Source organism: Cupressus sempervirens, chromosome 10, assembly GCF_028749045.1.
Source record: "Cupressus sempervirens isolate cs-2001-9-10 chromosome 10, ASM2874904v1, whole genome shotgun sequence".
NCBI lineage: Eukaryota > Viridiplantae > Streptophyta > Pinopsida > Cupressales > Cupressaceae > Cupressus > Cupressus sempervirens.
In genome coordinates this window covers 517,828,286-517,855,895 of record NC_143127.1, presented here as the reverse complement: position 1 = coordinate 517,855,895, position 27,610 = coordinate 517,828,286, and the positions used below count along the sequence as shown (strand labels likewise).

The 27,610-nt window shown below is 36.0% G+C and overlaps 1 protein-coding gene across 1 annotated transcript in view; it reads right to left on the bottom strand.

The window, feature by feature from the left end:
- LOC149534923 (Prolyl oligopeptidase family protein) overlaps positions 1 to 27,610 on the bottom strand; it is a 147,749-nt gene that overhangs the window by 6,480 nt on the left and 113,659 nt on the right. The window contains exon 8 of the mRNA XM_089804285.1: positions 4,704 to 5,125. Coding sequence (XP_089660411.1) covers positions 4,704 to 5,125 — 422 coding nt within the window. The remainder of the gene's footprint in view (positions 1 to 4,703; positions 5,126 to 27,610) is intronic.

The following is a 27,610-nucleotide window of genomic DNA, read 5'->3' as shown; positions in this document are numbered from 1 at the left end:
TTGCATACAAGGACTCCTTCTGTAAAATGCTCAACACTGTCTCCAAATGCTCTAGATGCTCCTGCCATGATTGGCTATAGATCAAAATGTCATTAAAAAACACCAGCACGAATTTCCTCAACTGATGGTGGAAAACTCTGTTCATAGTGGACTGGAAAGTGGCAGGTGCATTGGTCAGGCCGAAAGGCATGACTACAAACTCAAAGTGCCCACAATGACATCTGAAAGCAGTTTTCTCAATATCCTGTTCACGGACTCTGATCTGGTGATATCCTGATCTCAAATCAATTTTCGTGAAATAACAAGCCCCATGCAATTCATCTATCAACTCATCAATGCGAGGAATGGGATACCTGTTCTTAATGGTTCTCTTATTTAATTCCCTGTAATCAACACACATCCGAAGAGTTCCATCCTCCTTTTTTACCAAAACAACAGAAGATGCAAAAGGTGACTTACTTGGTCGGATGTGCCCCATAGCTAGCAACTCCTCGATGGTCCTTTCGATCTCATCCTTGAGTCACTTTGGGTGTTGATATGGTGTGATCATGATAGGCTTAGCACCTTCCTCCAGCTCAATAACATGCTCAATGCCTCTGTCCGGTGGCCTGCCTGGTGGAATCTCACTGAATACCTTTTCGTACTTAATCCTCAATTTCTGAATATCAGGATGATATTCCGTCTTATGTTGCTCCTCCTGTGTAGGTGTCAAAGTACAAACTGCTGCCCACTCTATATCATTATGCCTAGTTAATCTCTCCAGCCGCCTAAATGAGATAGTCCTGATGTCTCCATTATGGATAGCCTTAAGCACATGAGTCCTACCATTCACTTCGAATTGTATCTCCATATCCTCTAGTCTCAGGGTAACCACCTTCAATGAATGTAGCCACTGCATTCCAAGTACTATATCCATGTCACCCATGTTGACCACATGATAGTCCACCTTAAACTCATAGTTGTTCAGGCACAAAGGTAGGTCTCGTACCATCTTGTCACAACGAAGAGTGTATCCATCAGCTACCTTGACTCTTAGTCCCACGAATTCCTCAGTAATGAGTCCACGCTTCTCCACGAATCGTGCATCAATGAAATTATGTGTGGCACCTGTGTCCAATAATGTAATAACCTTCTGCCCAGCCAAAACTCTCCGAAATCTGAAAGATCCCTCTCTCTGGATACTAGACAATCGTGCTTCCTGTAAACGTAGCTCTGTTCCCTGCTGTTACCCTGCACTGTCTATCTCCTGTTCTCCCTCTGCTTCATCAGGATCCTCATCATGATGTTCTGAACTATCTGAATCTGAGCCTTCGTAATAAGCCCACATTGCTCGGTTGGTCTTCCCTTTTGGCCTCATAGGACAGTCATGGCCATACTCATACGGGCCTTTGCAATAGAAGCATAGCTTCTTCCTACGCAAGTCATTAAGTGTCTCCTTGTCCAACCTCTTACTTTCCTCCTTAGGTAGCTGTACCTCTCTATGAAAGGGTTTCCTGTCCCTATCTTTTCCTGAAGGGAAACTCTTTGCCTGGAATTTATTTTTAGAAGCTGAAGAGGAACCCATGTCACGAGCTTTCTTAATGGCTTCCTGCAAAGTGGGAGGGTTGAGAGCTTTAATCCACCCTCTCAACGGATCAACTAGCCCATCCATAAATAAAACCAATAGCCTCCGTTCAGATACATCTGTTACTAACACTGCAAGTTTCTGAAATTCTGAAATGTATGTTTCCAATGATCCCCATTGTTTAAGCTGAGCTAACTCCTTGAAATGGAGTTCTGGATCCTTCTTATCAAAACGTTCAATCAGTCTCTCCGTAAACTCCACATATGAGGTAATGTGTGCATGACCCATAGTGATCATACCATGATGCCACCACTCGTGTGCTAACCCATCCAGGTGAATTGCTGCATACTTAATAGCTTCTTCCTCAGACATAGGGTTCAATTGAAAGTATGTGTCAAGTTTTTGAACCCAAGCTCTTGTTGTAGACTTCCCCGAGCCATCATAATATGGTAACTGAAGTTTCCCTACTTTCTTTCGTAGCTCATAGCTCTGAGTCCTGTCATGTCCACGGGGCATATGCTTCATCCGCACATCCATATACTCTCTAAAGGTGATTGCAACTGTAAAATCTGGACCTCCTGCTTCCCAATCTCTCCTCAGCTGATCCTGTATGTCAGTGATCTGGGGTTCTAGTACTGGCTGCTCTGGAGCTCTAGGAAGGAACGTGGGAATCATAGGTCTCGAACTCACTGTCCTAGCTTGCTGGGGTGCATGACCGGAATTGTTCCCAATTTGTTCGCCTCCATTATGTATCCCATCCTGATTATTCCCATTCTGATTATTTCCTCCACCTATGTTAGCGTTCAACCCCATTTGACGAGCCATCATCTGCATCATAAGCTCCATTCTCTGATTCTGTTGCTGTGCTCTTTGTTCGGCTAATCGCTGTCCCTGTGCCAAGGTGTCTAATAACTGTAAAAATCTTTCCTCTCGCTGATCTAGACCGGCATTCCTGCCTCTATCCATATTGTAGTCGTAGTCTTGATCAAAGAATACCTCCCCTGTGTTTGTATGACTGGATTCTATATCCACCTGTACAGATGAGCTAGACTGTTCACTGTGCAGGTCTGAAATCCTATCTTGTCTTGCTTTGGTATTGCGGAAATTATAAAGCCTCTGTCGCATGCTCATAAATGTTCTGATTTTAGTGTTTTGACATTTCGTCAAACACTTTCCCTCCTATCCAGCTGTTCCAAATTCCCTATAAGACCTCCACAGGATGGTAGGACTTATAGCTCTGATACCACTGTAATGACCCTTACTATAAAGGCCACTGAAACCCTCAAACTGGACTTAGGAATTTTGTCAAACAGTTGGCATGTAACCGAATAAGGCTGCAATATTACTAATTGTTGTACAACGAAACCTCAATATATGATGCCAATAATGTATGAACAACAATTCCAGATTATAACACTACCAATCTAAGAGATAGATGACAATATGAAACTCAAATATGAAGTCCAATGCAATTCTGATTTTATGACAACAAATAGAACTGATTACAATGAGAGACTGTCACAACTATGCACTTCTAACACATCAAGCTCTTGACAATGCAATGTTATGACATGAACAATAACCCAGTTCAGATTTGGAATGCAAATGACGAAACTTTTACAACGGTTATTAATGACTGGAAATAACTATTTATGCAATGATAGTGCTGACTGTTCTAATCCATAGAATGCAATATTTTGGCAATCAAAACTTCAGTTTGTGCACCTGAAATAGCTCCAATTTTGCCGGATATGAATGCTGAGTTAATGCCACACGAAGACCTCACAATCTGCCCCAAACCGACTCACAAAATTGCTGCTGCTGCCCAACTGATAGGGCCGTACAGGTACGGCCTGGTACGGCTGCTAGATAAAAATATTGCAGCGTTTTTTGTCACTCTAAAAGCAATAAATCTGGGCGCCTAGGGTTGCTGAATAACCCCCTAAAATATGAAATTCATCCGTCAAGCCAATTAGGAGTTATGAGCAAAAACGTGGGTCCAAACCCTGGACTGGCAGTCTGGAAATAATGCACAACTGTGCCTTCAAACCCTGTTAATCAATCCACAAATGCTAGGGCACAACTGAAACCCTTATTCCAACCAAAGTAAACCCTTATAACTGAATCTCAATGAAGTCCAAATGAGATGGCTGAATTACCAACTCCTCAAATGCAACAATTCAGGTGTTATTTCACACCCTCAAAGTCGCCAATCCAAGGGAGTGATTCGTTCCCAAAGATCAAATAATTTGCAGACCCAAGAGACTACAAATTTGCTCCACAATGGAAGAAGTAGAAGAAATCTCAAATCCAAGCATGTCCAAAATGAGAGGCCCAACCCTCTATTTATTCACTTTTCTAAGAAGTTGCTAGAACTTCTAGAAACATCCTTTATAAAATTTCATTATAATGCACTTTTTCTAGAACTTCTAGAAACATCCTTTATAAAATCTCATTATAATGCACTTTTTATAATAAAGAAATTTTATAAAATAAAAAGTGCAACTCAACTTAAAATTATAACATGTAGGCCCCAATAACACATAATAATAAAATATAACCTCTTAACACTTCTTCAAGAGCAAGATATGACCATCTGATCCGCAGAATTGACTCTCTCTCCACACCATTTGCCTACGAGAGTCTGGAATAGGCAAAATCCATGATCAATGTCATGTCGAACTAAAGAGGGAACATTACAATTAGGGTACCGATCAGCATCAAGGAAGCAATCAATAAATAACACATACCAATCCAGATCAGAAAAGACATATCAAGATGGATTCAAGCATCTACAGTGTTCAAGTTAAAAGGAACACAAAATACAGATCAAGGAAAGACCATTTTTTAGCAGGAAGGGAAATCTAGGGTGATCTCAAAAGGGGACATTACGAACTACCTTACCCTTTTTTTTTTCACGGAATTTATGACTCTAGGGCAAGATCCAGAATCTTCCCAAAAGGGGGCATCACAAAGAAAAATTATTTAAGGGGAGTTTTCCTAAAGGGTTTCCCATGCTACCTAATGTGTATTTTTGAAGTGTGTGTTTATCTACATCTTTTTATTATCTACTTACGATGACACTGAGTATTATAATGTTAAGACACAAGTCAATAAAATGAAATCCACAACTGATCACCTGACATCAGCAAAGGCAATAACCCAACCACAATCAAGCAAACTCTTCAGATCACTGCGCCATCGCTTGCCTAAGACCTCACCATATGCACCATGCCCATACAACAAGCCTGGATTTTGTCCATGCTGCTTTTTCTTACGTGAATAAACTATTGTTAGAGGAACATTTATTTTATCCATGGTATACACAGTGCAGTTTTCACATGCATACAAGTCAGATAGATCATTCCAGCTTTCATGATCATTTCCAGAACTAGGTGCAAATTTATTGACTGATTTCAAATTGTCTGAATCTTCTGCGCTGGTGTTTGATGAGGAAAATCTACCATATAACACTTGTGTTGACTCTAGCCTCAGATCTTCTTGCTGGATAATGACCCATTCCCTGCTCAATAAATTATAGTCCACAACGGCTTCAGGCATCTGTAAGCATAAACAAAAAAAAAACTCAACAAGAGCCACAGTGTATTATTCCTAATAATCTGAAAAACAATCACCAAAATCTATATTCATGTATTCTGGTGTTCTCATATACATTTTGCCAAGCTTGAAGAAGGGCAGAAGACAAAATCATCCAGCATGGAAAGTTCTTCTTTTCTTTTTATAATGCCCCAATAACATGTATTCTCATGATACAGCTGAAGGGTGAATGCAGAATATAATAATGGTGAAGACACAGAAAATCCCATCTCTAGAAGATTTTTTTTTGATGAAACAATATAGAAAATCAGCACACGAGAGATACAAATTGTTCTTTTGATTAACTGATATCACATAAAAAGGATGCAATAACTACCAATATTTCTGCTTACAATCATATCCAAGAATATGACACCCAAATTCCATATTCAAATAAACAGTCATGCAATATAGCACTTGCATTGCTTCAGTCTCATGTAATCTAAGTTGGTCATCCAATCAATCTAAGAAGCAAACACATGTCTAAATTCTTTCATACTCCTAAGTCCTAACTAACATTGACTAATTAAGATTTATTTAGACTTACGACAATTACAACTGATAAGTGGATTAATGATTATTCGAATTACTGCATGATGAATTATTACTATGATCATTTTGGATTTTCCGATTATTTAATATGGCTTATTCTAGCATATTATTTCAAATTTTCCATTTTACTTGAATAAGGCTAACCAATTTCTTTTACCTTCATGCATGTGGTGGAACTTTAAGGTGTCACAGGTAAAGGGAATCATGGAAGAGAGGAATTTCAGCAGCAAGCAGCATAGAGAAAAAGATGACATAATCACCTATCCACACCTTAATTGTCACATTATATCATGATTGCCTGTGTGTTGCTTGATTTACTTGTCATATCAATGTGCTTATAATGTGTTCATAACACAAATTTGATAGGTATGTAGACCGCATCTCTTAAGTAATTATCTGCTGTACTTGTCATCCTTTTGTAGGCTGTAACATCAATTGTAATGTCTTGAAGAAAAAAATAATAAGTCAATCCTGACCTGTGTGTTCATATAGAAAGAGAATAATAGATTACACTTGTCCTTAAAAGTTAAGAATTACCATGTTTAAATGATCTAATATTAAGTATGGCTTACTATAGCCAGGGATATGAGATGATGGTTTAACATGAGAGCAAACTACTGATAGGAAACTTTAGTGAAGTTTAAGCATACATCAATGCAACCTTTGAAGTCTATATTCAAAAGCAATGATTTTGGAGGAAAATTGACTAATGGGCAAACCGCCAATCCAAAAAGCCACAGCTTTAGTTTCATTTGAAGTTTTGGTCAACCAAGGTGTTGCACCTCCATGAGACTTATTTTGCCAAAATATTTCTTACGCATTTTGTCACATTCATCCATCAATTTGACACATTTAAAACATGAACAACACAGTTGACCCTTTGGCATTTGTCCTTGTCTAAAGTATGGTCACCATTTTTAAAAACTGTTCCCGAAAGTAGGGATTCTTGTCAAATATAGGTACTGAGACATCCCCACTTGCAGGACCATCCCTATTTTGCAAGCATTTCCCCCAGAAAAGACCTGATCAAAAAATTCAGAAAGAAGTCCTAAATTTTTTCAGAGTGGTTGTGGATCAGTTTTCACAACAAACATGGTAAAGTTGAAGGAGCAGAGAGAATCTACAAGCAACTTCAAAGTGAAAGTGACTTTGCAAACAGCAACAAGCAACGAGGTTTTAGCTTCTACCAGCATTGTGTTCTGAGACTACTTAATTCATATTTCTCATGGAATTAAAATCTTGAGATTTTATTGTTTCTAAAACAATACCATGTTACCACTCATTCCTTTGCAAGTCATCTATGGAGCCATAAAAACAAACAAATAGTTGAACATCTCATTAAATATCTACATCTATCTATAAGACTATATATATAACAACAAACATAGATAATAATAATATCCTATAACATATATGATTTGTGTGTACATAAATTGGCATCTTAAAGTACATCTCTCCTACTTATCTTCTAAAAATCTGGTACCTATCTCCCATACCAATATAACTAGCATTTGCACCAAAAGGAGGAAATAGAAAGATATGTTATGGCTGTTCTATTAAACCATTGAAAAATAATACAAGTAGGAGTCAAGATGTTCCCTTTTTGTGTGCATAGTATACATCACATTTTAACAAATACATGTAGGAGACAATTTCTCTAGATCTTTGGTATGATAAATTATGCTTCACATCAACAAGTATGTAGAGGAGACCATTATTACGTTTTTGCAACATTTGATTCGTCACACATAAAGCTTTTGCAAGTGGGCCTCTTCTTTTTTCCTTACAACTGTGTATTGGTTGTTCTACATATTTGAGTATCGCTCAAAAGAAAACATAGGTTGAATGCGAAGGCTTCTTAGTGACTTGACTCTTGACACGGTCATAAATATCAACCCCTTCCTCTCCGTCTTGCCAATGTCAATGGCTACTTTTTGTAGTGTCAGCCCTTGGGATTTGTGTATGGTTATGGCCCATGCCATCGTCAACAGTATTTGTCATTTGGTGCCTTGCGACAAAAGAATGATTGGCACAACTTTGGGGTCTCCTTTATCCCACGGTGGCTCGTGGTAATTTTCGATTCTTGTTGTAGAATACATTGGAATATCAAGTGGGCTAGCACCAAGGTCATAGACAATGTCAAAATTTTCAACAAGAGCCCATCCACAAGACCTGCTTTTATCATATATTTGTCGTCAACATTGTGCGTTGGCCTTTGCAAAGAAGGATGTGTTTTTCAAGTTGTTCATCATTTGCCACACTCTCTATTGTACATTGGCATTGTTTCAGCCTCTTGTAATCTAAGTTGGTCATCCAATCAATTTAAGAAGCAAACACGTCTACATTCTTTCGTACTCCTACGTCCTGACTAACATTGACTAATTAGAGATTTAATTATACTTACAACAATTACAACTGATAAGTGGATCAATGATTATTTGAATTACTGCAATTGTTGTCATGATGAGTTATTACTATGATCATTTTAGATGTTCTGATTATTCAATATGGTTTATCCTAGCATATTATTTCAAATTTTCCATTTTACTAGAATAAGGCTAACCAATTTCTTTTTCCTTCACGCATGTGGTGGAACTTGAAGATGTCACAGGTAAAGGGAATCATGGAAGATAGGAATTTCAGCAGCAAGCAGTATAGAGAAAAAGATGACGTAACCACCCATCCACACCCTAATTGTCACATTATATCATGATTGCTTGTGTGTTGCTTGATTTACTTGTCATATCAATGTGCTCATAACACAAACTTGATAGGTATGTAGACCACGTCTCTCAAGTAATTATCCATTGTACTTGTCATCCTTTTGTAGGTTGCAAAACCAATTGTAATGTCTTAAAAAAATAAAATTCAATCTTGACCCAATTGTTCATATAGAAGAGAATAATAGATTATGCTTGTCCTTAAGAATTACCACGTTTAAATGTGTCGATGTTTTGGTAGCTTTAGTAGGATAAACCTATGAAATGAAAGAGAAATCAATATATATAAGTTTGCCATTATATTCATTATATTGATGAATAGACATGTCTCATGAAGGGAGATGTCTCTTCTCTTGGTTTATTCCTCATACAAATACAAGAGGACACTACCATCTGGAAAGTACGTACCAAGTTAAATGGCAGTGCTATTACATTTGCAGCAATCCTCAGAAATTCAACATGGTATCAAAGCCAAATTGCAAATGTAATCAAGCAATCAAATACAAGCGAAGTTATTTGTGTACTAAACATTTATATTGTATGAGATGTGCTCATTTGATAAGAACTTTTGCGAATAGGATTTGACTCTTTGTGAAGACCTTTTTTTTGGGTAAAGACACGATGTCAACAGCTGGGTCAAGTATACTGATGTGTAGCATCAGGAGGAATATTTATTTATGTTGATGTTTTTTATGCTAGACAAGTATGTTGATGCATAGCATTGGGTTTCTTGAAGCTGCATCATTTGATATTCCTTTGCCATTCATACTATATGGTCGTCATATGTAATCTGATCACAAGATTGAGGTTAGTGAAGATTGTGTAGTGACTATTCATTTACTCTTCTAGGCATCCGAATGGTTCCTTGCTAACAATCTATTTCATTTCCTGCGACGGAATGGGTAGGAATTATAAGTATGAATTGAACAACAATATAAAAAATTATCACACTGATAATAATGTTTCAAAGATCAAACATGGTTATAAGAGTAACCGCCTAAGACATCAGAATAGCATTCTACAGAATGAACGCACATTACTACTAGCGGATTGAGAAAAAATATATTAATATGTTTTGACCATTGAAGGAAGTGTGTATATTAGTGACTATGAAGAATATCCACTGTAATATGCTTCATAAGGATTGTGTGTAGCGGTGATATAGAAGTAGCAACCATGAAATAAACTTCAATTTTGAAGCATTGAATGTCAACCACAACAATTATGTTTTGACAAAACATTTTTTACAACATTCAAACAACATATGGATAAGAGAACAACAATGAAGTTAGAAACGACAAGACATACATGGAGGAAAATACATGTCATCCCCCGCTAATGAGATGTGAAGAGGGAAGGATGAACATCACTCCAATTTAGTGAGAAAACATCGAACTGCTACTGCAAACATCCATTAGTTGAATCCACAATTCTCTTTGGGCGTAGAATGAAGCGTAACATTGAGGAAATAAGAAAAGGAGATAAAAATGTCAGACAAGTCAGTCCCTGCCTCAACTTTAGAGAAAACTGCATAAATAACATCAGTCCATACACGTAGATTTTGGAAAGGTACATTGAACCAAACAGGAGGTAAAATCCTTAATGCCAATGTAATTTTACATGGATGGGACAAAAGGAATAAGGACATTGCTCGCAGGTTTGAAGTACAGGGTTTGTAAGGGAGTCCAATTGGACGAATTGGAAAGGTATTATGTGGGAGAAATCACATTATTTATCGAGATCTTCATTGTGACACGCGAACATTGTTGAAAGGTATATAAAGTGAGATCACCCACCCTTGGTCAGCGATAAAATTGTTGCATGCTATAACATTGGAGTTTTGACTGCCACATGGAAGGTAAGCTATTCGAGTAAACAAGTGTAGGACCTTGCATAGTACGGAGTGTCAAGCACATAGGTCAGCCAAGGTAATATAAAACATTTTCTGGTGAATTTAAGACAAGAAACATATATGTTAGTATAAGGAAGAAGGAAATGGAAAGTAAGTCGAACCACCGAATCATAAGAAAAGTGACAAAGGATAATGAAAGTAAATGCAAACAACAAATGATTTAAAAGAAACGTAGATAAATGCATTGGTGAGGATAACATCTTCCAATAAGGTATTAAAGGTAAATACAATTTATTTAATGGAATAAGTATAAATTCAAATGATATGTTTATGAAAAATATGCTAATATTTATAAAATTATAAATATTGATTTTTTAGAAGAAAATGTCATCTAAAGGGAAGACATATATATAGAAATTAAGTATTGTGTTATCTTAATTCTATTATTGAAAATAAAGAGATATGGTATAATGATTTATGTTGTTTTAGATTACGGTAAAAACAGGTTTTGAAGGGACCCCGAAACCCTTCCACATCCTCAAAAAGGAAAAAGCAAGACAGCCATCAGGAAAAGAGTCCTAAAACCTACTAGAAGCAGCACCAAAATCAAGTTTTACAGAGACTTGAAACCACTTACATAGTCCAATTAAAGTACGTAAGTTTTACAAGGACCTGGAACCTCCAATACAGTATTAAACTAAAAACCAGGAAACGGGACCAAACACAAGAACACAACATAATGATTTATGTTGTTAGTTATAGGCATGAATTAAATTATTAACATTCTAATTAAAGTTGACATTCTTATTCATATTTCTATATAAGAAAAAGAGCTATGTGCCTTGATTCTTTTCTCTAAGAATGTTATTGTAGGAAGAGGGAGATTGAGATTCGGAGGGAGCCTAGCATTTCATTAGAAGCTACGTTAAGAGAGAGGGAGCAAACAGAGGATATGATTCAGTCAACCTTTGGTGATCTTGATCATATTGATTTAGAGGGAGTAAACCATGTTGTGATGCATTCTCTAGTGATCAATAAATTATAGCAGTCAAGAGGACTGTGATTCATAAATATACCTCGTGACTGTGATTTTAATGGGCCTACCCCGTGTGTACATCATGAGGAAGAAACGACTTCCAAATGATTATCACTTGTATTTGCATAAGTTATTGAAAGGTAACGATATTACAATAACTTAATTTTCTATTATGATGGATATCTTACGATGTCCATGCACATCATAATAGGTTATACTTTGCATGGTGGATGTTTATATGGTATGCATTATGAGAATGCGTGTGCACATACCTTATAAACATTTTTTGAGTACATGGTGAATGTAATGCCAATTGATGTTCTAGAGACCATTACACGGAGTACTTGTTGACTATTGTTGTCCTGTATTTTGTCACCACAAAATGTAGGTAACAGTACGAAACTTTTTCAAACCAATTTCGCATTTCTCTGAGTTTAGTTCATTATTTAATTGGTTAGTATTGATGAATCAATCAACTTCAATTCACATAACAAACTCTTTTGCTGAAGGGTTTCATCAAGTCTTTTTAGTTTTTTTATTTGTTGAGCCTATACTTGATTTTTGAAGCCTTCAACATCCCTTTTTGCGATTTTTAGTGTATGTTTGTTGGTTTTTGGTCCTTTGGTTTTGTTCAAGTTATTGATTTTGGTTTTCCCTTCAATTCGATATATCTTAGGGCTTAATTGGAGTTGATATTCAACAGATATGACCATTTTAGTGCCCAAAAGGTAGACTCTCTAGGTGCAACTGCCCGAATTAAAAATATCATTTTATATTATTAAGTTGACATTCACTTTTTGAAAAATATAACACAAATTCATTTTATGTTATGTTTTTAAGTTACTTTATCATTTTGATTTTTCACTTAAAGTAAACATAGTGCACTTTATGCTATAATTTTAAGTTGAGTTGCTTTTTAATTTTTCACTTAAGTGACTATATTAACTATATAGTTTGATTTAATTTTTGTTGGAATAATTAATATCTCCACCTCATGTCAGCTGCAATCGAACTAATGTTCTATTCAATGGTTATTGTTGACTAAGCAGATTTATTGTGCACATTCCCTATTCTCCAGCCAACAGCTGATTACTACAATTCTGTCAAGAAAATTGGATAGACTACTTCCTCCTATGCTTCCCTCTACCCAAGTGGATGGAAGCTAGTTAACAATTGGTTTGTCAACAATCTAGAAATCTTTGCTAGTATAGAGGCCTTGAGAGCTCTCTATAAATAGAGAGAAATTGTAACACATTGTGTGCAGCCAGATCTATATGAATATTGAAAGTTATCTTTTTGTCACCATTATTTTGGTTCTAATTTTCAACATGGTATTAGAGCGTAGTTTGATCCATGGGTTGTGATATGGTTTCTTTCTCTAATATATGACTATATTAGAGCATCTATGATTCACGTTTGTTTGTGTGAAGTTATGTTGTTTTTGCTAAAGGTTATTTTTGATTGAGCAACATCAAATGAATCTTTGAGTATTTTGGAGAAAGAAAAAAGAATCCGATGAAGTATTTATTAGAATTGAGCGAGCAAGTATTTTACCACCAAATTGAAGAAAGATCAGAAAAATGTTGAACATCGTAGAAAGAAATGATATTGCTGATATTGTTGTTTGTGAAGCTTAAATCTTTAGTTTGGGCTTTATGTTTGTTGTTAAATTTGTGGTCCTTCATGGGAGTTGAGTGTCTAGGAATAGAAAATAGTTGGGAGATAGTATGTTAAAGTTTTATTTTCTATCACACAATGAAGATTGTCTAAAATGTATTTCTGATGTGGGATGGAAGTGTATGGATTGGAAGGAAGTGGATGTGACTATCTAACTGTGAAGGTTATGTTGTTGTCAAGATGTGGGTTTGAAATAGAAGACTGTTGAATTAAATATCCCTCATGTGAGTATTGTACTTGAATCTATTGCAAGGAGTGCATTATTGGTAGTGTCTGAGACTCTAATATATATATATATATTATTGATGAACCATGTATCTGAGAAACATTTCTAGAGAACTAGCGAGCACAGCGGCTAGGTACCCATGTTACTCAGTAGATGGATTGTTTTTCATATGGACTCAAAAATTATTGTGTATGAGAAAAGCTCAGAGCTGGTTTTCCATCACTAAAAGTTTTGAAGGGTTTATGGTAAGCCAAAACCACTTGTTTAGGTGAAAAACCTAAAAGTCTTGAAGGGTTTGTGGTAAGCCAAAACCACTTGTTTGGGTGAATAACCTAAAGTCTTTGAAGGTTTTGCCTTAAGCCAAAACCACTTGTTTGGGTGCAAAACCTAAAAGTTTTTGAAGGGTTTGTGGTAAGCCAAACCACCTATTTGGGTGAGAAACCCAAAATCAAATCGATTGCATTAAGTGAGGGAAATCCAAATGGTTATGGGTAAACTGGTGAAAAACCCAAAGCAATTTTCAAATTGATAGTGATAAGCGAAAGCAAAATTTTATGTTGTAAATGGGTACCTAACAAGGCTTAATGTTGGGAATCATCTTATTTGAATTTCTTCTCTAATTTCTCCCACAAAGAGTCTCTAGTGGTAGAAATTAAGGGAGGGTGTTGGAATAATTAATATCTCCACCTCACGTCAGCTGCAACTGAACTGGTGTTCTATTCAATGGTTATCGTTGACTAAGCAGATTTGTTGTGCACATTCCCTATTCTCCAACCAATGGTTGATTACTATTTCAGTTTTGCCAACAAAATTGGATAGATTACTTCCTCCTAAGCTTACCTCTACCTAGGTGGATGGAAGATAGTTAAGTTAACATTGTTTCAGTCAACAATCTAGAAATCTCTACAAGTATAGAGGCATTGAGAGCTCTCTATAAATAGAGAGAAATTGTAACACATTGTGTGTAGCCAGATCTATACGAGTATTGAAAGATATCTTTTTGTGATCTGCTGTCACCATTATTTTGGTTCTAATTTTCAACAATTTTTGAGTTTTAATTCAAAACATCTTAGTAAATATTACTTTTTGAATGATATTTGCACATTATATAATAAACTAATTTAGTGTTAATATTATTTATGACTCAATTAAGTAATATTTCTTCAAAAATTAAATAAACATGTGCTTAATTGATCACTTAAGTTGTGCAAACATGTCCTTCAAACCCATTTGCATGTAAATATGCAAATGCTCCTAGAGAATGAGTTTTTGAACTAAAAGCATGTAAATGCCTTTGACTTAAAATATGCAATTACCCTCCTAGAGTGAGCAATGCATATTTGAGTTTTTAAAATGTGCAATGACCCTCCTACATTGAGTTTTGCATATTTTTGAAATATGTAATGGCACTTGGAGAATATGTTTTGCTTATGTTTCATACATTTGTAAATGATGAACTCGAATTTGAAGAAAGAAGGGCAAAAAACTTCATGTTTTCCTCTCCAAGAACACGTTTTTCACTAAAAATGAGCAGATCTGCCCATGATATGGCTTGAAATCCTTAAGAAGAGAGTCGTTTCTGCATCTCTTAGCATTATAATGCCCTAGGCATTGAATCTAATGCAAAAAACAGTTCATTTTATGACTTTTTGAGCCACATTTTTGTGAAAAATGCCCAAATTTGGGGCAATTTCGATCACGTTTTGGCTCAAATAGAAGTCGTTTTGAGGTTTTCATCCATATATATACTAATGAAGAACTTATTTTTGCCTTTAGATGTCAAAAAAGTTTCATTTCATGCCTTTTATGTATCATGTTTTTGTAAAAAATGCCCAGAAAATTGGGTTTTTTTATTCACTTTTTTGCATTTGGGTCCATGTACATACATTTGGGAAAGACAGATTTGCATTGCTAAGCAAAAAATGATTAATATATATGCATTTATTAGCCACTTTTTTGCAAAAACGACCCATATTTTTGCATGAAAAGGGTACAATCTTGTTCAAAAAACTCAAAAAATGGCATTTTCGATTCCAACCTATACCTTTGGATCAATAGGGGTCGTTCTTGAGTTTTAATGCATGCTATTGCCTTTGGAGACCACATTTTTGGCACTCATGTCAAATTTGACCATTGAATGTCCATTACTTGCAAGTGTGGAAGAAGTCAAATAGTAGTTTAAATCCGGATTTGGAGGAGAGTTGGTCTTCAAAGTCTATAAATCTTGCTATTTTGGCTCATTAACCTCCAAGTAAGTGGACATTTTCAAACTTTCTCATCAAATCATGCTTATCTTGCTATTTCCATGCATATTATGGCTTGTTATTGCACATTTGTCCAAATGTATGCCATGTAAAGTGCAAATTATCTTTGAATAGGATGAAAACATTCATTTTTAAGTGTTTGAAATTTTTTCAAATTCCAATTTCGAATTCGCACATGAAAACAACTTGCTTGTTGACATCTTTGAGTCTAAAACCAAAAGTATGTGCTTGTTTTGTGCTTGTTTTCATTGTTTGCTTGCTTGCTTTTTTGTTTTTCTTCTTTTGGAAGAAGTTGCAAGTTCTTTCCCAAGAACTTAAGTGTGTTTCACTTCACTCTATCTTCCACCTCCATCATTACATGCCATAGCACGTTGCATCTCATTCTCCATCCACATTTACATGCAATCTCACTCTCCACACCCAATTCCATGTCATAATTACATGAAAATTCTTCTACATGTAATTGCATCTTGAGAACCCATTTTTGACTGAAAGTTACTTTTAAAGAGTCAAAAAATGTCATGCGCGCGCATTCCCATGTACTTGGATTTCACCTTTCCTCAGAGATATCTATAAGATCTCACTTTGCCTCATTTTCTCATCATCACAAGGCACATTGCACCATTCCTTTCATATGCAATTACGTGTAATCTCACCCTCCATCCGCACTTACATGTAATTTCATTCTCCATCTGTGATTACATGTAATCTCATCCCTTTACCATATACATTTACATGTCATCCATCTTCCTAAGTCCCATTTTGGCCCTTCACATGTGCTTTCCATATCACATCCAATTCATTGCATATGTTCCATGAGTATCTAATCAATACTCCGAATATACTGTTCCTTAGAGATCCATTTTGCCAATATTCTCATGGAGTTAGAATCCATATCTTCCAATGATGGATTCAATCCCATTGAAACTTTTATGTTGCAACAAGTTAAGATATGCCAAGGATTTCTATAAAGAATGAAGACATCTAGTAAAGAAGGCGAGCTTCAAATCAAAGATGCAATAATTCTTCTAGTCTCCATTTTCCCAATGGTTGTTTGAGAACCTAAGTTTGTGTAGGAATGCACCAAACACTTTGCTTTAAAAAAAAAGTTAAAGGTGTTGATGGAAAGTTATTCCGAGTTTACATCTAGACATCGTCGAGAAGGTTTTCAAAGTGTCAAATATTCCAGAATGTGCCAATCTACAAAGGAGAATTTATGACAACTTGGAATGAGGACAAGCTTGATCACGTCGAGTTTTCAAATCACAACTGGAAACTCATCATGGTGAATGTAGTGGCACAAAATACAGGAACTCCCGATCCTGCGATCATCTGGGATAGTATCGCCAAGTACAAGGCCCTTCAGAACAATCCCTAGGATTGTTTCCTTCTCTTCTATCTTCTTTCTTCATCTTTCATGTTTGTAGTTGGAGAGGATGTATTGTAGGAAATTGTGTAATTACATGTAATACGATTTGCATGTGTAATGACATGCAATCCAATAATTTCTCTTGTTAGTTAGACCGGGTCAATATTGGTTGAGTTGCTCCCACTTTTTCCTCCTTTGCTATATATAAAGGAGTGCCCCCTTATTGTAAAAATCATCTTTTATTGTATGCAAGAAAGCTCTGCCAGACTTGTGCAAGCATAACATTGATTGTCTAGTACAAATTCAAGAGAAAAGTGAATAAAAGAAGAAATTGGATTCGAAGCTTTGACTATAATTTGTGCCTATTTTCTTTGATTCATGTTATTATTGTGTGTTCAATAATAGAGCATAATGATTTAAGAAGCAATCGGAGCTGAAGCTTTGACTAGGAGCTTTGACTATAGCTTGTATTACCATCTCAAATTCATGAAAAATAATTAGAATTCCCTATTTCTGAAAGTCTTTGTGCCCCAATGGTAGAGGTTATTCTTATAGAATAGGTTAAAACAAGACTTAGAGCGAAATTTGTACGCCTTCAGCTAGCCTTTGAGTTAGTGTTGGTTTATCGGTATCACCGTTTACAACTTTAGATGAAAGTGTAGTTTGAGGTTTCATCTTGCCCATTACTAGCTCCGCAGGTAAGTGGATTCTTTCCTAAAAGCTAAGAGGAACGAATATTGGTAGAACCCCTTACAAAATCTCTCAACTTCTTGCTTACCTTGAGTTGATCCAAGGAACGGTGAGAAGGAGAGGCTTCCCTTTAAGGTTGGAGAGACTCTGTTTCACACACTGTGGTTGGTCATCCTATTTTGTGACTCGATTTTACCCAAAACTGTTAGTTGCAAAATATCCACCCAACAAATATCATGCAACTTGATGTTCAAGAGATTATTACTCACAGTACTTAGTAGATATCTTGAATCTCAACATTCTAAAGGCCATTACCCAATGTATTTGGTGAATATCATATATTGTTATTCTAGAAACCAATACTCAAATGTGATATCAAAAAGGTGAATATCATATGTTGAACAATTGCCTTATTGAGTACATGTTGAACATCAAGTGTTGATCTTTTCGACACCATTACTTAGAGTTTTGGTGGATATCATATGTTGATATTCTCATGAGGAGGTTGTGAGTTATAATCTAAAATTGGCCTAGATTGCTTGAAGTGTTAGGTATTCTGGTTATACATCTTCTGCTCTCTGGTTAAGAGCATACCCCAAATTAGTTGATCTACTAAAATCAAATTCTTTGCAAATCTTTGCACCATAAGGGATTTGTACCTTTCAATTCAGGGGTCTCTAATAGATTACTACATAGACCCATTTTGTCGTTAACTGTTTTTGTTTTCCATCACTTTAGGCATATTAAGAGTCAAGGTATAAACCAAAATCTAAGGAAGACAAACTATTAACCAACAATTTGGATGGTTGATATAGTTAAATTAGTTACTCTCTTTTCAATTTACTAGGATTCAATTAATTTGTTATAACCGTTGATCTATTTCATTTGAATATGCAAAGTAGTTGTTATAACTGCATTTCATATGATTATGAAAAGTAATGTATCTTTTATTTTTATTTAATTGTTAAATTAGGAATGGGAAAATAGCTTGTTAAAATGTTCATTAGTATGATTCATGAATTATCCTCCTCAAACCCTCTACTATGGAGATGACCTCAAGATTGGAGTTTTCTTGTCCTAACCATTGCTCAAATTTTTCAAAGTCATGGGAAAGTCTTTGCACTTAGATAGGAGGAATTCTTAAGGACTCATCTTCATCATGAGATTGTAGGGAAGTTGCATCTAAGTTGTTATTTCTTCAACCCTAAAGCTCCCTAGTCCTATTTGCACAATTTGTCACATGAAAAAAGCTTGAATTTAGAACTCAGAATTTTAACATGAAATTGCTCCTATCCATCCTAGCACCAATTTCTCCAATTTTCCCATTCACGCCCAAGAATAATCTAATCTCATGCCTTTATGCCCTGTCATTGATTGATTTTCATACAAATTTGAAGCAAAGTATTTTCACACCAACACAAATTGTTTTCCTACCCTAATCATCACTACCCAATTTAGGAAGAAAAAACAATACAACAACATAAACGCTACACAATACAAACACCGCACCATACAAAATTAGCAATAACAAATATTGCTACATGACAAGAAACATGCATATTCGAATCCTTTATCAATGCGTGTGACTTCATCATCAAACTTGACTCAATAACCATCCCCCATTCAATGACACTTACAAAGTTTTGGAGCTACCACACTGAGAGAACTTTACAAAATAGTTGTCATTTGGATCAAATTGTCACACCAAAATAAGGTGAATGGTCAATTTCAAATAGAGCCACCAATCATTAAACATGAATTTGTAACAAATCATTTTATATATATATATATATATATATTAGTCCACGAATTATTATCCCACCCAATAAATCACCCACATAAATGTGGTAACCGTGTCACAAACTATCACACCAAACAAGGATTAATTGAACTCCATAGAAGACATTGATATTTGAAATTTTAAAGATTCAACCAATGATGTGGCATATGATCTTAGCACAAATAAGTAGCTAACAAGCCTGGCACGTGAGTAGATAGGCTATTAGCTTAAGTAGATAACCAATCAGCTCAAGCAAGCAACCAAGCAAATCAACCAGACAATCAAGTAGCTCAAGTAACTTGATAGCCATTTCATTCCAATTCTCAATTACATTAAGTAATCCTCCAAATTTTATACAACCCTAATCATCATGATTTGACATCAATAACAAAATTGTAGTGCCTCCCATTTGATTTCTTTAAGTCATCCTGATGGATACAACCTTGTTGATCTTTCTTTAAGAAGTGATCATGATTGGGACCATGAGTAGTCTACACCCTTAAGGCGATTGGATTTATGTTATTGTATCAGTTGCTTTGATTATGCTTATGGCTGATTTATGAGATTATGATGTGTTTGATGGTTTCATTGAGGTTTGTGTCAGTGGTTACTAGGATTGCTATGGTATCATGAGGTTGTTCCATGATTACCCTGAGATGTGTGTAGAGATTGCACTGTGTATTATTATCCTACTACACTGGACTAGGTTCCTATAGCAGTGGTTAGTCATGTATTTGACCATGTTCACTTATCTGTTTTAAGTGTCTTTTCATGTTGTTTAAACAACCATTATTAAATGCTTAAATAATTAGAAATGAATTGTCCATGTTGGATTCATTGGTTATGTGCTACGAATATTTATCTTGTTCGTTTCGGTAATTTATGCAAAATGGTTATTTAATGTAATTTAATGCATTTATTACTTCAGCTATATTATTATATGCAATTGCACTTGATCATGTTGTTTAGTGTGCAGGATTTATGTCCTTGGTAGTGGCACATGGAGTTAGTGATTCAATTGTTCATATTTAACCAATGTCATCCTTATATAGTCGATGTACCCTATTTTATTGTTTTAATTAAGCCCTTTGATAATTTAATAAATCTGAACTCATTTGCATTATGTGATTAGACCCGTGAGCATGTCTGTGCATTTAGAGGTTCGCAATTGTCACAAAAGTTATTAAGGAATTCTGTGATTTTTGATTTAAGGGAATTTTGGGCTTTATCTTATTTAATTTAATTCCCAACAACTTTGCGGTAGTTGAATTCCAATTACTTGGAATAGCCTATTTTCGCTTGGGTTGATTTAGGGTTTAACAAGGTGACCTGGTTAATTACCCTAATTCATTATTCACTTAAAAAGTGAATATATATCCAAAAAAGAATTTTATTCCTCACTTCTCACTTTTTGAAATAGAAATTTGAGAGCGAATTCCAAATCCTCTTCATGAGGAAATACTGTTCTGTTCATTGTGGGAGCTATGGGCATGGGATCGTCGCGAGACTGGTCTTGTAAGATTCAACTTAGGGAAACCTCAAATTGCTGTGATTTTCGGTCACTTCTGCAGGGTTTTTATTTTATTGCTGGTGTTTCCGTATTTGCCCTTTTGGTTGCGAGGTAGGGCTCTCCCGTTTTATTGTTTCAGCTTCGTTTCTTCTTCCATTTTTGGTAGTTGTTTGTTAGGAGGTTGAGAACTAGTGTTCCCCTCCGTTTCTGGTTGATGGCTCTACCCAGTTAGGCAGGTATGGGCATTTCCTTGTTTTCTAGGATGGGGGTTTGGGGTTTTGCATCGTTATGTTGGCTATTTTTGCACATGAACTCCAAACCAAGATTTTATTTGATATTCGTGGCTTTTGTACCCTAAGACAAAATGGGTTTTAATTTCAAAGTTTTTGAGTTTTGAGGTTTCTACCTTGATTTGCATGCCCCCCGGTTTTCTCGGGTTTTCTTAGCATGGTGTTGGTTGTGGATTTAGATTATCTGTAGGATGTCAATCCGACCACTGTTTCATCTTTATGTTTGCATTGGGATGCATGCCACATCCGTGCTCCTGACTTTGTGTTCGGTTGAGTGATTTTGTACTTGGTGTTATTGTTTCTGGTCAAACCCTTGTTATTTCATGGACGCTAGGATTCGTGTAGAATCCATACTCCCGGATAGAGGCCGGTTGAGTGAGTTCATGATGTATGGTTTGGTTGCATCATTGGGATTCGTGTAGAATCCATACTTCCGAATTGAAGCTGGTTGAGTGAGTTCATGATCTATGGTTTTATTGTTTATTGGGATTTGTGTAGAATCCGTTCTCTTGGATATAGGCTGGTTGAGTGTTATTTTTCTTGTGTTCTCATCCAGCCCTTGTTTTATGAGCTTCGTGATGTTGGTGCACCCACACACAACCACATGCTCGTGCATTTTTCAGGTGCTTGCAAGGCCCGATCTCCCGGTTGTTATCGATGGAGTTATGTTCATTGGGGTTGGGTTGGGGAATATGCATTACCTACGAGCACTCATCATGTGATGAGCATGGGATGTAAGATAGGGTAGCACCATGGAGGGGCTTCTCTCGCAACCTTGGTGACTATTTTCTAGAGGGTTGGCGTGAGGAAGTTTCTAATAAGTGATAAGTAGATAAATTACTAGATAATAAATCTAAGATAATAAAAAGTAAGTGAGCACCTGATTTAGTTTGAGGACACTTGATATGTGAGCACTCAGTTAAGTCCGAGGACATAGTGCATATGCCTCTCCGGGGAGTTGATGCTGCACGATACTAGCTTGGACTACTTGATGCCATGCTACTTACCCTCTAGCGAGTCCCTATATAGTTGACCCATAAAGTGTCTAGCCAGGACCTGATCCCCTTGCATTGTCTCATGATCTTGGTTTCAGTCATCTTTACTATCTAGCGTGAGTGTTAGTCATGGATGTTTTCTTTATGTGTGTTTGTGGTTGGATCATTATCTCCATCGGCACGACGGGAGTGGACCTACAGGCTCCACGTGGTTGGGAGGCGTAGCTACCTATACCACTGCTAGGGACTGATGTACAAAGATATTCTATTTCTAGTTGAGACCGATGCTTGATGTTCACTTGGTATTCAGGTGTCCGAAGTATGTTTCCTTGTGATTTATGCTTTAATTGGAATGCTTGGATATTATGTTTAGCTGATGTTAGTTTCACTTGATGCAGTCCTATATTATGATGTTTGACATGTGGTTAGATGATGTGATTCACTACTAGTTGGAGTATCTATGCTTTGATGGATTAGCATGTTAGATCTTCTTGTTCTTATGATGTTAGTTACATTTGTAGTAGTAACTGCCTCATAAGACAGCTCTGACTATCTAGTCGGCAGTTTGGGATGTTACATGTAGGGGATGGCTAGGGCCTTTGCGGTCTCGTGATGCTATTATGGTTGGGAGGAATTGTGCACGAGTTCTAGTTGTGTTGGTGCTTTGATGTTATGTTTTTCCTTCATATGATGTTTGGTTTATGAACCATGTATGTACATTGCAATGTTGCTTTCTGCATGTTCCTTCATATGTTGTTATGGATTAGATGGATAGATGTTTTCTACTCCCTGTTGCATGGTGTTTTATATTTCATGCTTCTGAGTGACTTATCTTCGACTACAGAGGTTTTGACACTACCTAGTGCGGAGTTTCTCACCTTGTTTGCCTTCTAGACTTGTTGTTTTGCTTTCTAGTTTTGAACTTGGGCAATATTTGTTCACTATTGGGCAATACAAAAAAAAATTTGCACATAGTAGTGACAAATATCGTACGATACTGGTGAAGTATTGCCAGGCCATACTGAGAATTATTGCTTGGCCATACTGAGAAGTATCGCCTGGCTATAGTGAAAAATATCGCTTGGGCCAAAGGTATCACCTGGCTATTGTAAAGGGTCACTTGATTTCTTGCAAATACCTGCTCGAGCAAACAACAGGTATCTTTGGACTTTTAGGTTGAAAGTTGAAGGGTGTTTTCGGTACCCTTTAGGGTTGCACACCTTCCTAGTTCAACAAATTTTTCTATGGGGTTTATAATATATCGTTTAAGTATACTTAAGATATATTTTAATATATGCGACGATTCATTTGAGATAGGTTCCAGACCTCTCCGAGTTAAGATAAAGATTCTAGGAAATTTCAGGGCTTTAGGAATTCAGACTTAGCCAAATTTCAGGAGTCAACATTTAACTTTCAGCATGGTGTTTAGTAGATGAGTGGTGGTAACTTTGAGCCCTCGTCTTCTGCATGATCGTTATTGGTCTCTACTTGAGATTCATGATTATGATATGTTTAGTGGATATGGACTTGTATGTCTTACCATGCTAGGAGTTTCTACTTTGGGTTTGAAAGAGAATGTCCCCATAGTACATTCTCATGATTCGTGTGATCTTTGGTTTGTGAGTTGCAGTTTTGAGCTTGGAGATATTTGGAAGTAGATGTAAGACTTCCAGTGGTGTGGGTGAACATGTGAGTCTTGCCATGTTCCCTATTCTCCACACCTTTTCTTGGTATTCTATTATTGCACTTGATTACTTTATGATATTGTTAAGTAACTTATCTTAAGAAAAAAATTATTCAGTGCATGTTTTATCCTTGTGTTCCAAGGATCTCCAGGCGGGGCATTACAAAATAATCAAGAATTTTCCCCTTTGTCATTGATGATTACTCCATCTAAAACCAAACTAAAACAAAGATACTTTGAAATAATATTGCTCCCCTTGACTTCTCCTACTATGACATCAATGACTAATACAAACCTACATAGGTAAAATGGGGGTGAAAGACTATGACACTAAAAACTCCCCGTCCAAACAGCAATTCAACGATGGGGAATCACTCCAGAATCCTCCATTTTGATATCATCAAGAACGTATAGATAGTTAGCAGCCCTACTTGCATCAAGAATATGTTTACCATTTTTTCTAATTTCACAACAATTTGAATTGAAAACTAAAGTGTGACCTTGGCCACACAATTGACTCACACTTAATAGATTGTGTTTCACTCTTTCAGACCTACATATAAAACATTCTCAACTTTTGTCTCACCATCATTCACAACAAGTGTTCCTATACCTTTGATTTTTTTAAAATACATTACCACCAAATCTAACCTTACCATCATTAGTGTTTTAGAGAGTGGGAAATGTGCTCTTGTCTCCAATCATATGTCTAAGACAACCATTGTCTGTGTACCATTTGTCTTTTTCACTTTCTGCATGATGGGCAATTGGCACAAACAAGGATTCCTCTATAGCTTTTATCCTCCTTCCCCCAAACATTAGCGACGTCCTTTGTTTTGACCTCTTCCTCAACCTTGTTCTTCTTAGAGAAATCTGCCATACCACTTTTACAAGATTTTGCAATCTGACCAAAGATATTACATTTATAAATACAACATTGTACTTCCTTGAAGGAGAAAAAGAATTCCTACTCATAAGTTTGAAATTATTTCTTCAAACGTTCTACATTTGATCAGCTTTTGTCCAAAACAATTGCAAGAGAAACAATAACCATAAAAGAAAGAATTCTAAAACCTTATCATAAAAGATTGTCCTGAGATAGGAAGATTCTTGAAAGCATCATTTCTAATTCTTGGTGTCCAATCTTTTGTGCTGTAAACATTTGTGTTGTGTTCTTCTTTTGCAGACTTCAAGCTTTGACATTCTTCAAGACCAACTCCACCTTTATTGGTAGACATTTTTTGTGCACCAATGACCTTGTTTAATGACATGATATTTTTTCTAATTTATCTTCAGAAGATCCAGATGTGTCAGATATTTATCTAACTTTCAAAGTGAAACAATTTCAGGTTCAAGTCTTCCACAATTTCCTTCCTTGAGCTTTATCTGATTCTAGTTTCTTCTTCTATTTTCTTTGCTCCTTCAACCTAAACCTATGACGCGTATATTTGTGTGTATGTGTATAGTTTACGCTCAAAATCCATCATCCATGAGTTATTATCATACCAAATTAATCACCCACATGAGTGGCAATTGTGCCATAAACTATCACACCAATACAAGGATTAATTCAATAACACAGGAGATCAATATATTTGAAAATTCAATTAATGATGTGGCACATGCTCTTGGCACAAGCAAGCAGCTGGCAATCAGGCAGGTGATGCAGACAAGCAGCCAATTTTAGCATAAAACCCCAGCTCAAGCAAGCAACCAAGCAACTCAAGCACACAACCAAGGAACTCAAACACGCAACCAAGTGGTTCAAGCAACTCGATCCACATTTCCTTCAATTCTCTATTACTTTGAGTAATGCTCCAAAATTTATAAGACCTTGATCATCAAACTTTGACATCAGTGACAAAATATTCAACGGATTTGGATGCTTAAATTATGCTGCGTCACAGCTGGAAGAAGGGGATGCAAGCTAGTTTGGAGTGTGGAATTGGAGAATAAGTTACAATCAATTACCGAAGTTGAAATTATAACCAGCAGTATATAATTCCAATACAAATGAAATGCAATAAATTAAAACAAAAAATAATACCAAAAGTTATCATGGGAAAAACCCTCCTTACGAGGGAAACAACCCATCCCTCAGAAAGATTGATCCTTTATTCAGCTTTGAAGAAACAATTACAATATCTCTGCCCTTTATTTCAACATATTATGATCAATCAGTGATCAGAAATTTAAAAAACCAAGAATCCTTCACTATACACAGGTATCTTCTAAAATAAACTCAAAACATGATAAAATTACAAAGAAAACTCAGTTCTTATTGATCATAGTCAATAGAATGAATAAGAACTGCAGATTTGAAACTCTATAATCATAAACTCTGATCTCAGAGCCTGTGCGTGAAAATTGCCAATACAGAATACTTCGATTGCAGATAACACCACTAACTGGCACACACTGAGCTTCACACAATATATAAAATATATACCCTTCACAGAACTTTATCACAAAGATCATCATAACAACAAAAAAAGCATCCATCATTTTCTTGCAATATATTGAAAAGACAAAAATGATAGCCATGGCTCTTCAGCTGTATAAAGAATTACCACCAAATTCCATGTGGCAGCCATTACAGGAAGACAAGACGGCATTAAGATATTCATTGATTTGAAAACTGCTGACTATAATAACAGCATCACTGGACGGTGAGAGCTTCCAGCAACGTAAGGATGTAGCATAAAGACAAAACAAAACAGCAACGCATTGTGCCAAGCTGTATGCCAAGTAGGATAAAACCAGTAATACAAAAGACAATGATGCCAAGTCATACAACTGCGATGCCCAGGCAGAAACTCTTGAACCAAACAAGAAGAACGAAGAACTTGAATATAATAAGGAAGCACATATGAATATTTCCAGCTGAATGAAAAACGTCACCAACAGAGAGACACATGACCAATAACAGAGGTCTGAAGATCTATGATTGCAGCTGTCAATTTCAACAACCAACAGTTTATTTTCAATATTTCCATCATCATTCTTGAAGTTTTTCCATTGTATGTTTCACATAAGATCTCTTTGTATTGAAATGCCAAAGTCCTAAATGAACAAAATCCAAGGAAACTTGTAACAGCAAAGATAATGTAGATATAATCAGACTTGTATGGCAGCAGATAAACTTAACACTGTTTTTCTATATCTGATTATATAGAACAGTTGTAAATTCTAAGTTTGTATTCTATATTCTGATTTCAAATGTCAAAAATTAAAAAAACATTAGAGGGAGTCTCTACATGGATAAGTTGTGGAATTCATTGACACCTCTAACGTGTCGAGATCAAGGAAAGTATGTTGCTTGGTTAAAATTGTAGTTGTAGTAAAAGCTATTTAAAACTACTTCACAAAGGTGACAGCTAGCTTGACTCTAATAACAAACGTTAGCTTATTGCTCAAAACAATTATCACTTATCCCACTAGAGGAGTAGTACATGTGAATTGAGAATTATACAAAACCCATCTATCATACCATTGCTAAGGTCTGGGATATGTAGTCTTTCAATAAACTGGGATGAAAAATCTTTCTTGATTTTGCCATGTTTCTTAGCATGTTTTTGAATGATCAATAAGTACTTGTCCTCAATTTTGACATCACAAAATTGAGGCAACCCTACAGAATTTTCTCATGAATTCATAGGCACATCCTCTTTGTTTTAACACATTGATGAGGCATCATGAAAACAATTCATTATCTCCGTATTGTTCTTTGTGTTCTTTTGAAGATTTTTTTGTCAAGATTATTCCCAATTGTTTGTTAGTAAGAGTTTTTCTTCCCTAACTACA